Source organism: Lupinus angustifolius, chromosome LG10 (genome assembly GCF_001865875.1).
Source record: "Lupinus angustifolius cultivar Tanjil chromosome LG10, LupAngTanjil_v1.0, whole genome shotgun sequence".
Lineage (NCBI taxonomy): Eukaryota > Viridiplantae > Streptophyta > Magnoliopsida > Fabales > Fabaceae > Lupinus > Lupinus angustifolius.
In genome coordinates this window covers 14,436,042-14,448,130 of record NC_032018.1, presented here as the reverse complement: position 1 = coordinate 14,448,130, position 12,089 = coordinate 14,436,042, and the positions used below count along the sequence as shown (strand labels likewise).

Sequence of the window (12,089 nt, the reverse complement as noted above, 5' to 3'; positions counted from 1 at the left end):
AACATCATAGGTGTTCACATTTGTAAAATAATTAAAAAATATCACTCAATTTATTTTTAAACAACCAATTTATTCATTTTTATTTACAAAACTCATTCTCGTAAAATAATTAACCTCTTTCTTTACGACACTGTTGAGGGAGATATCAGTCTTAAAATCATACTTTCATTCATGGGAGTGACGCTTATTGAGAGGGATAATCACAAATTTCGAAAGAGATTAACTCCTTCCTAAAAAAAGTGAGAAATACATTTTATAGTACCAAAAAATTCTTAAAAACAGAAGAAAAAAATACATGTACTGATAATATACGATTTTTATAAACTATCACTATATCATTCATAATTTATTTATATTTAATTTTATTAATTCTTTAAAAAAATAATCCAAATAAATAGGTAAAATATAATATAATGATTGTGTAAAACTTTATCAATGCATACTCTTCTAGAAATAATAAAATCTTTGACATATTTTATCCGGACACAAATAGGAATTAAAAAACTTAAACAGAAAACATAAATTTAAATTTAACTAATCAATCTAAACATTATTTTTGATAGATCCAAAGTGAATTTTTTAAACCATTGAAACAGAACAAACATTTCTGCTAGGAATAAAAAACATTCCACTGTTAAAAAATATGTTGTTCTGTCACTTCTTCTGTTAGTTGTCTCCACAATAATAATAAAAGTATTATTATTATTATTACATTTATTTTCCTTCTTCTCTACAAGTTGAAGTGTTGAAGCACAAGGAGGGGCTTTGGTCCTTCTTACTAGGGTTTCGGAATTTCGCCATTTCCCTTAAAGGTACTTCTTTTATCCTCCATTTTCAGCTTCCTTATATACACTTTCTGCAGTTTTTTTTTTGGTTGGTTCCCTCTCATGATGAACTGCTAGTTATTGAAGATTTTTTGAGCATAAGGGTATATGGGTTTTGGAGAATTTAAGGTTTTGGCCTTGGGTTAGAAATAAAGTTTAGATTTATTTTGGGTTTTGTTTTGTTTTTTAATTTTATTTTTAAGGTGATGGGAGGGAAGTAATTGAAAGTTGAGATCTTTTATTCTTTGGGTTTCAATTCATGGATTGCGATTTTGGTTAATCTGTTTGCTCATATCAATATTCACTTTTGATTGATAATTTTAAGCTTTTCAATTGGATTCTGGGTGTTAATTGTGTTGAATGTTCTGTTTTTTTGGTATTACTTGAACTTAGTTACTTACATGAAACAAAACTGAAACAGGGAAATTCTATGGTGCAATGATGTTTATGATGAGTTTTATGTGATCTTTGTGGTTCTGGTTCAGTGTAGTGAGGATCTCGAGGGTTTTTCTCTCTCCAAAGGGTGTAGTCTGTGACGATGCCTTCTACAGATAATCAAAGACCTTCATCATCAATGTCCTCCTTCGGCCGCTCGTTTTTTGGTGTCAGGCAGGAACAAGTGCATTCTGTGGAACCAAGTCATGAGGCTGATTCATGTAATTTAGAGCTCGGGTCATTCCAAAAGCGGGTTACAGATCGATTTAATGCCCTGTCGGGGGTTGGCGATGATCAATTGCTCTCAATTGAATGGATGAAGAAGCTCCTTGACGCATTTATTTGCTGCCATGAGGAATTCAGAGCCATTCTGTTGAACAATAAAGAGCAGGTCTCGAAATTCCCCCTGGATCGTCTGATTTCTGAATTCTTTGAAAGGTCGGTGAAGGCGCTTGATATCTGTAATGCAAGCCGTGATGGGATTGAGAAGATCCGTATGTGGCAAAAGCACCTGGAAATAGTCCTTTGCGCATTGGATTCAAGTAAGAGAGCGTTAAGTGAAGGTCAGTTCCGAAGGGCTAGGAAGGCATTGGTGGATTTAGCACTGACAATGCTTGATGAGAAAGACTCCGGATCAGTTTTTTCTCAACGTAACAGGTCTTTTGGGCGACATAACTCGAGCAAGGATCATCACTCATCAGGGCATTCAAGATCACATTCATGGAGTGTTTCTCGTTCGTGGTCTGCAGCCAAGCAACTGCAGTCCATTGCAAGTAACCTGATTCCACCTCGTGGAACTGAGATCGCTGCAACAAGCGGATTCGCAGTTCCTGTTTATACAATGAATTGTATTCTCTTGTTTGTTTTGTGGACACTTGTTGCAGCAATTCCTTGTCAGGACCGGGGACTGAATATTCACTTTTCAGTCCCACGGCAATTCTCCTGGGGCACTTCGGTTACCTCACTTCATGAGCGGATCACGGAAGAATCAAAGAAGCGAGAGCGACGGAACTCAAATGGTTTGCTGAAGGAAATATATCAAGTGGAGATATGCACTCGCCGCTTGACAGACTTAGCCGATTCAGTTCAGTTTCCATTGACCGATGAGCAGAAAATGGAAGTTGAACAGGATTTGAAGACGCTAATGGTCGTTTGCGAAGCTTTTAGAGATGGATTGGATCCATTGGAGCGCCAACTGAGGGAGGTGTTCCGGAAGATAATGACATGCCGAACCGAAGGTCTTGAATACCTAGGTGCATCAAGCTATACAGAGCAATGAAAATGGTGGATGAGATGTAAAAAATTTCGGAACATGTATATTTGCATCATTATCAGCTTTTTTTTGTGAGGAGGAAGAATGACTGGAGCATTTATCTCTCTTGTAATGTATGTATTTATTTCAGCAGTAAAAAACATTGATCTATGAATTATGGTTTTCTTTGCTTGATTATATATATATATAGCTAGTGTTTTCTAGCACTTGTATGAGTAAATTTTTGGTATAGAAGTTCTTCAAGTTGATTTAGAATGCAAATGTATTATGTATAATAATGCTTAACAACACCTTCAATTAAATGTTTTGGTTATTATATATGCTCTTTTTGTGAGAAGTTGGTAACTTCTGAAAACTTCACCAAGAGTGGAAGAAACACTTTGCATCAACAAAAACAAATAGAATTTAACTTGATAAAAGGGTGGAGGTGTATGAAGCACCTAAACTTTTCTTTCTTGTTGAGATTGACATCTCTTCCATGTGTGTATGGATGTCTTTTACAATATGTTCAATTTAAAATGACTCTAATATTTTTCTTGTGCTACTAAGAATATTTTTTACATTTTGGATAAATAATTAATCTCTTTCGAAGTATATAACTGTCTTTTTTAATAAATGTTGCTTCTAAGTATTGAACCCTTAACTTTTTGTTCTTTCTGGAGATCTAGCGGAACTTTATACTACTAGACCAATAGCTTTTGTTAAACGACTTCAATATTTACCATGACCCATCACAATGAGGATTAGATTTTGTATATGTAACTAATATATAACACGTGATATGAACATTTATTTCTCTTATTTATATGCAGCTACAAGTCTATACATGCTTAACATAATTTTAAAACCCAGTAATTTTTTTGCTCAGGTTTTAGGCAAAACTAATTGAAATTTTAAATAAGTTTAAAATGATTAGAATAAGGGTTTTATTATCCATTTCAAATTGCTATTTTAATGATGTGGATATGATTTATTAGTTGTGTTTGGCATGCTAGCTATGAACTACAAAAAAAAAAAAATTAACACCAAAAAACAGTTAAAGAAAGTAAGAAAGGGGTAAAAAGGGAATAACAAGGCTGGTAAGTACTGTAGAAAATTCTGAAATAGAAGTTTTCTTTTAAGTTGGAGGAGGAGGGAGTTTATTTGACTATGAAAAATAATCACGATTCGCTTTGACTACCTGTGCATACACACGAGATAATATTTTTTTTGTCATATGATTAAAAACATATATCTTACTCTTGCACACATGTTATTCCGTTCATTTATATAGTTAAGAATATACATATTAGTTGTGCATTTGCATGATTCAAACCTGCTCAAATACATAAGTAAAATACATGACAATGATATTGTGAAGCTTCCTATTGAATCAAAATGGATGTAATAGTAGCACGACAAACATTGAGGATATAAAATAATTGGAGAGTTAATAGTTTAAAACACAAAATAATCATTGATCTTCTTGAACACTCAAAATGTAAAAAAATAATCATATTTTTGAATAAACATATTAGCAAGAGTCTGAAGAGAATGCAAATACTACTTGTGAGATGAAAATATTTAGTAAAAGATAGTTTTGAATGAATAAAAATATATAAATAGATTGAAAAAATGATACATTTGATGTTGAGAAAATAAACTAATAAATGATAATTTCATTCAGAAATAAATAAACTTAATACAAACACTAATAATGAATGAATAAATATATTGAAAAAATAAACTAATAAATACAATTTTACTATTAAAGACGTGTTATAAATATGTTATTTCTAGAAAACTAATAAATATATATTACAAATAATTTGCATTAATTTCTTATTTATAGGTAATAGATAGAATAGAAAAATAGTAATAATAAATATTAAATAGATTTTGAGGAAAAAAAGAGAGGTTTGAGTTAGATTATTTTTATAAACTAAAATCTAAAAGGAAACATTTTTAGGGGGTTGAATAAGTTGAAATATTAGAAAGATTTTCTAATGATTTTTTTAAAATGAGAAACTCTAAAAAATGAAAGGTTTAATATGTTTGAGCTGGAAAAGTGACTTAAGTCACATGTATTTTAAGAAGAAATTAATGAGGTCATGACACATGGAAGATGAGGTGCATTGCATATGATGAAAGTTTTTGGGTGCGATTCTCCCACGAGTTGACAAGTGGCAAGTACCAAAAGTTACAATATGGTGAGGTGCATTAAAAACAAAGAGTCACATGATACAATTTCCAGAGTCTATAAAAATATGGACAAGTTTTAGATGGAAAAAATGAATGAAAAGTTGACACTTATCATTAGGAATATTTTTTCTTATATAGGTAATAGATGTATGAAAAGATTATGTGTGCACTTAATGTAATATGTCAATTGTTAGGAGTCGTCCCACATTGAGTAGAATAACAAAATCAATGTAATACTTAAGCTATGAGGCTCTCCGACCTAATAGATTAGTTTTTGGGTTGGATTCTCTTCATATGCTTAAGTCCTAACAATTGGACTTTCCTCATATGTTTAAGTCCTAACAACTACACGTCTATTGAAAGTGACATGGGTATAGGTATGGAATAGAGATCATCTGTCCCAAAATGATTATTCGTGTCCCATATCAATCCACTTTCTCCATGTAATATAAAATTATTATTTTGTGTGTTTAGAATTTTTCTTTTTAATTGAGTGACTTTTTTCCAATGTTATTAATACCGTACTGGTCATTAAACTGGACATGGTATTGGTATAGTGATATAATTGTTCAACTGGTAGTTCACTAGTTAAACCACAAACTGGTGAAGTTAGGTATACTTATATTTTATTCTATTAATGTTGAAAAATCAATAAAGAAGACAATAATTACTTTTATTTATATCACTTATTAAAAGAATGTATATAGTGAGTCAACATCTGGTGTACCAAAAGACTATGTCACTCCATGTGGTACTTTCTTTGATGGATTGAAAACATATATTTAAGTTTAAAATTTAATAAAGTGAGTGACACATGAAGTGTCATATTTTTTGGGACAGAAGATGTGCTTTCCTATATGGTAGATCATGTTTTAGATTTATAAAAATGTAATAGTTATGTGTTTGATTCTCCATGCAAAAATTTTGGTAAAAATAAATCATTTTTACTAGAAACCGGTCAGTATGATCGATACGGTTCAATTGAAAGTCAGTCAATATGTTCGATTTTTGTCAATTTTAACCGATATAATTACATGGCCGGTATAATTGTTATATCGTACCAGTATTAATACTTAAAGTAAATGACACTGTTTATTTTGTTTTCAATTGCAGAATATCTATTTATATATTTAGTTTTTCATTGCACTATCTATTTTTGACATGGTAGAAATGATACTTCCAAAATGAAGCCATTTTGGGAGGAACCAAAATTTGTAACACTTTTCAAAACAAAAATGCAAGAAAAAAACAGATCATGTTTAGAAAAACAAAGAAATCCAGAAAGGGGAGTAGTGTGGAAAAATGAGCACAGGAATAGAAAAAATGAGTGTGAATCTTGACACAAATGTAAGTTTGATTACCTTCACTTGATGGCCATGAATTCAAATTCAGAAAATAGATTATTCACTTGCGATGGTAAAATTATATACATGTAACCTCCTCAGACACAACTAAATAGAAATAGAAACTTCGTACATTAGACAACCGTTTTTCGATACAAATAGTCAACCAAACATAATAATGAGACCAATGCTAGATTATTGTTGTATTATAGCCATATTTTTACCTATCTATGTCCCTCTCATGTGAGAATCATTAATTTTCCTGAAATACTGACATCACTAAGCTAGAAAGAAGAAAACACAATTTTGATAATACCAATTAGTAGGAACTAGGAAGATACAAAGTTATATAGAAAATTGTAGCTTGCAGTTTAGTTTAGTTTTTGTGCTACAAAAAACACTGATAATCAGCTATTAAGTTGGGTTTGCACTTTCATAAACTTTTCACAACCATTTTGAAATTTTGTATTAGTTGTGTAATTATCATGCATATATAGCATTTGCAACATGGACACATGGTACAGATATATCAAGAGAAGAATAGTTACACAATACAACATAAACAGAAACATAAATTCAACATGTAAATGGAGCAAAGTCCAACATCATATAACATTGAAAGCAATGGAAATGATATTCAACAGTTACATATGATTAAGGAATTCCTAACAAGAAAGCCATAACTATTAGCATTAGTAGTAATTCCACTTAACTTGCCCTTGTAAGACATCATTCAACTCATGACATATAAGTTCTCTGCTTCTAACTCTCATCAAGAAAATGTTTGAGGTATTATTATCTCTTTCATCGCTTTCTTTCGGCACGCCACTTGTATACTGGTTTAGTGGTTGGACAAACAATCTCGTCTTCACGTAGTTTGCGCTTCCTACCGCTTTTCTGTTCATACACAGAATTCCCTTTCTAAGCATTCTAAATATGTTTCAAGACTCGAAATGGTTTTCATAATTAAGGTAATGCAAAATGTCAATACCTGTAACTCCTTCTTCATTGACATATCCAAGTAGATTTTCTCTAGCTGACTGAGCCTGTTCTTCCTTGCTTCCAACTCTCTGTAAGACCGCTCAGTTTTCCTGCTCATGGAAGAAAATACCTTACTAAATAAATTGACATGGCACTAGAAATCGTGATAAGAAAGAACATGGAATTAACAATACTACTATACACATCTGAAACAAATAAAGCAGCTTTCTATTATGAAGCTTTGATCTACCAAAAATAAATAAAGGTGGCTTTCCTTGAGCAATATTACAATAGATTCAACCCATTCCCGAAAAGCTTCAATAAATGGCCTAGAAACTTAGATATCAGTCCTTTGTTCTTCTCTTTCTATTTTTTTGGGTTAAAAATATTACTATCCCTTCTGACATACGGTTATCAAAACTTTTGGGGTCTGTGCATTGTTAGTTGTTATAAACATGTTCAAAACATGTTAAACTCACCACTCGTGATCACATCTCCAAACCTTGTTTTTTGAATAGGGGCGGTTGTTTTTAAGGCTTCAGAACAAAGGTCAGATATTTCCTTAAATTAACAATCTTCAAGTGCATAAACGAGAATAAATAAAATCTTCGGTACAACAGATCATGGACAAGCTTCAGTGCTGAAACTGTTTAACAAAATGTTTAATCTAAGAAAAATCAAACAAAATGAGAAAGGAACCAATGAAATCTTTAAAGCCAATTGTAAGTAAATACCTTTTAATGATAGCAGGAATATCATCAGAATTGAGTGGAATTTTATTTCTTGCATGCGATTGTAACTCTTTAGCCTCTTCCCTACATATATGTAGATAATGTATTAAAAAAGCCACTCAGTTAGAAAATAGTGTAACTGTTAAGGAATGCAGATAAAATCTATAATTATGCACACATGTGTGTTAAACTAAGTTCGAAATAGTTAATTATGCACACACTTAGTTAGAAAATAGTATTAAACTAATAAATAGAAAATGACAATTTTCCTGGAAGAATAAAATATCAGCATACCGCTTTGAATCCTAAACATGTGTGTGTCCGTGTGTAGTCTAAGCATGCACTTCTGTGTGTGTTCGTGTGTAGCCTAAGCATGCGCTTGTGTATGTAATGCTGATGAATCGAAATTCTTTTTTCAAATAGGATTACGAATTTCTTAAATGTTTTCATTGGTAGAAATCAGTGCTTGTAATGCCTAATGTAAAGGCATGTCACTGAGTGCCAATAAAAATTACATTCACCATATAACTATTCATTAAATCTTTGCTACATGCCCATTTAAGAGTCTCAATCCTAATCCTTGTGAGTGATGACAACAAAGAGCTTCCCCGTAAAATACATACATATGAGCAAATAAGGATTCACAGTAACTCTATTACATGCTCATTGAGAAGAATCAAATGATAATGAACATTCAACCTATGACGACTCCAGATGTACAAGTATGATCGTTTTTCTTTTGCAATACTTTTTCTTTCTCAAAGTGCCAACTTGGGAATATGAAATCTCTCCTTTGTATTTTTCCTGATAGTTAATAGTTTACCAAGATAAAAAGCGAATACAAACTCTACAACTACAAGTTCAAACATTCTTACAGTATGTTCAATATGTCTTTTACATAAACTTAAATCACTCAAATTTCTATTCCCTGCTTGTGTTTAAAAACACCATCTCTTACCGTTGATCCTTAACCTGCATTACCAGCCTAATCAAGTTTATCATCTTAAGTCTAAACTACAGCATACATTTGAAATTGGAGAAAACTGAACAATTAAGTTTTAATAAATTTACAAAAAGCCATCCATTAAATCTGACCATTGAACTCTTCTATTTTGTAGCATAAAAATAAAATACTAAAATCGAAAGTGACAAGGTAGAAACACATAAAACAGAATTCACCAATCAAATATAACATATTCATAAAAATCAACACATGCTTGTTACAGGATGATAGCACATAGAAAGCTCAACCTATCCTCAGCATAGTAAACATGATTCTTCGATGGCTGATTATCAATAGAGTGAAGTGTGGCAGTTAATTTTTCAATTTTCTGCAAGGAAGATCAAAACACTCAGAAACAAACCAACAGAAATTATTTTTTTGCACAAATACCCGACAAAACAAGATAGCAATTTAATGCATTGGTAACCACCTTTCTCTCACTCTGAACTTTTTGAAGAACATATCCTATATCTTGGGTCTTCATCAGCATAAGTTCTTCTTGGGTATATTTGTTAGCTTCACTCCTACTCATTTAAACACATTGAGCAAAACACGATTAAAAAACACAATCACGGAACAACCAGACATGGAAAAAACCAAAAGGGCAGGAAGTCGTTACTCAGGTTTATGAACTCCGCCAACAGTTTTTGTTCTGGCCATCTTGAAGTAAAACTCATCTTCATTTCTGTTTGCTGCTTTTTCCCTAAGTCTCTGTAGTACAAATACAGAAAAAGCAACTGGTCATTAAATCATCTTAGTCTGTACTTCAATAGCTTTAGCTTATTTTGTATTCAAAACGTGCTGTTCAGAAAACCAATATGAACTAAACAACACCAAAACCACTAAAACCCATTTTCGTGAAAGGTGTTCTAATAACTGTATCATTTTAAAAAAATCGGTTGAAGAATTCCAAAACAACTTGGTGAACCAAAAACAAGACCCACATAAGCATGATCTCCAATATCTCCAATCCCAAGTCAGAGACCTTATCGTTTCTACTTTTGCAAATCACGAACACAAATAGAATACCTTACTGGCTTAGTCCAATTTTGAACCCTGAAAACACTAAATCTAATTTCAAATGCAGGTTGCACAAAACAAATTCAACCATGACATATGTTTTCCACCCATCACCATCACCATCTTCAAAGCTCATACTCGAACTTGGGTTCCATCACAGTGCAGTTAACAGTGTTTTCTTTACATTTCTTCAACTCATTCTTAATTTTCATTTCAAACAATTTTTCATCTTCATAAGTTTTATTAATTTAAAGGTCCTGCTAAAGTACAATTTTTAGTATACCATTACCATTTACCTTTGCATATACAACTAGAAAGTGAGTGTTTTTTTATATAAATAAAGCTTCATTCAAGTTGTGCTTAACTCTATGGATTCTTTATCTGTCTTTTATATATATATATATATATATATATATATATATACATATTCCTTTTGTTAATAACAGTTAACCTAAAGTGGTAACCAAAATGAGTAAACCTGCCTATATATATATATATATGCACTTAATGTTATACATAGTCGACCCTAAGCCCGGATCAAACGTGAAGGTTGTTGTTAGAAGTCTCACATCGAGTAGCTTAGTTAAGTCATAATAAGCTCTCACACATAATGGACTTAGTCTTTCGGGTTGAGCTCTTGTCATGTAGTTAAGTCCTAACCTAACCGCTGTTATGATAAGCAGTTGACGGATAACATAGAACTTTGTCGAATCGAGAATAAAGCTAAATGACAAGTTGAAGGAGAGAAAAGAATGAAAAAAGTACCCGCAAAGTGTCCTCTTTCTGGTGAAATGCTTTAGCACGGACAACATAGTCCTTATGTTTCTCAAGCAAACCGAATTTCTTCCTCGTGGACCTAAAAACAAGATCAAAAATTGAAGAAAACCCATTAATATAGAGAAGAAGAAGAAGAAGAAGAAGGAGAAGAAGGAAAAGGGTAGTTTTGGAAACTGACGGTTGAGAACGCTCTTTGTGAGCAGGTCTAGGAATGGCGTTTCTGAGAGAAGACATGATTGATTCAGGTTACACAAACAATACAACCTTTCAACTCTCAAACCTTATATTCAATACATCATTGGGTCTGCCTTGTATTTTTTGTTTATTGGGCTTTTTTTATTGACCCACTTTTTTATTTTTATTGTCAACTTTTTCTTAACGGTAAATATTCATTTGAGTCTCTCGTATTTTTTGACCTTCCCATTTTGACCACTCAAAAATTTAAAAATCCCCAATGGTCTCCAAAAACTTTAAACATGAGTTTAAAAATATGAGGGACTGAAATGAATATTTACTCTTTAAAAATGATTAGTTTAACCTACATTTAAGATTTTTGGGACGATTTTAGGTTTTTCAATTTTTTACAGACCAAACTGGGAAGGTCAAAAAATATGAGCGACTGAAAGACGTATTTTGATCCTCAAAGTTTTTACGTGTATGAATTTGGTTCCTACAAAATGTAAAACTTAAAATGGTCCAAAAAAATATCAAATATGGATTGAATTAGCTTTTTTGAGCATTTTTATGATTTTCGTAAGATATTATTTTGACTCACATTTCCAATTATCAAATACAAGTTTGGATTTTTTATTTTTCAATGATCAAATTGGTATATATAAAAGTTTATAATTAGGAATGTGATATTAAATCTTATCATTATATATGCATAATTGCATTTGTCATTACAAAGAAATTAGTGTAAGCCATTTCTAACTATCTAGTATTGTTGGAATGAAAGTTTCTCTAATTTCAATTAGGGTTTGTCAAAAAAGGAAATACATATTTTTAATAAAAATATAGATCATGATAACTTAAGGTTGAAATGTATCTATAAGTATGTGTTAGAAAAGTATTATTTTTTATAGAAAAAAATGTATGTACTCACAGTTTAGATTGGTTACTATATAATCCACAATCATATTTAATCAAGATTGAATCTTCAAAAAAATTAATCCAAATAAATGATAGATATTATACTGAGTATGTATAAATATTTACACTAACAGTTATGAATATTAAACTCTTTTTTAAAATACATTCCAATAAATACATGTTGAAATATATTTTAAAAATATATTCTCACTCATAAATCTTGGAATGTATTTTACTCTTCTTCATCTATCACCTACCATTCTCCCATAAACTCATACATATACCCATAATAAAGTAGATTTGTTGTAAACTACAAGATTGAAAACAACCAAGTTTTGAAGCAAAATATTCAAAGATCAAGAAAAATATAAGGGGTGAAGGAATTAATAAGAGCGAAGCACAATCACTCGATATTGAAATATTTCGGCA

The 12,089-nt window shown here is 31.5% G+C and overlaps 2 protein-coding genes across 4 annotated transcripts; one reads left to right on the top strand and one right to left on the bottom strand.

Annotated features, from left to right (window-relative positions):
- On the top strand, positions 701-2,691 carry LOC109358909 (UPF0496 protein 4-like). Of its 3 annotated transcripts, none has more exons than XM_019603398.1 (2): positions 701-812; positions 1,246-2,691. In XM_019603398.1, exon 2 carries the CDS (start codon positions 1,363-1,365, stop codon positions 2,536-2,538), a length of 1,176 nt encoding a protein of 391 aa, XP_019458943.1. In that variant the 5' UTR covers positions 701-812; positions 1,246-1,362; the 3' UTR covers positions 2,539-2,691. The 3 variants fall into 3 exon arrangements, with proteins under 3 accessions (XP_019458943.1, XP_019458945.1, XP_019458944.1); XM_019603400.1 differs by having other exon boundaries at positions 714-812; positions 1,310-2,691; XM_019603399.1 differs by having other exon boundaries at positions 719-812; positions 1,218-2,691.
- Positions 6,616-10,846, bottom strand: LOC109357722 (probable U3 small nucleolar RNA-associated protein 11). Its single transcript, XM_019601743.1, has 8 exons — positions 10,747-10,846; positions 10,557-10,647; positions 9,391-9,482; positions 9,202-9,295; positions 9,020-9,099; positions 7,772-7,852; positions 7,048-7,147; positions 6,616-6,953 (listed from the first exon to the last, which is right to left on the bottom strand). The coding sequence occupies exons 1-8, from the start codon at positions 10,800-10,802 to the stop codon at positions 6,861-6,863; spliced, it is 687 nt and encodes a 228-aa protein (XP_019457288.1). The 5' UTR covers positions 10,803-10,846; the 3' UTR covers positions 6,616-6,860.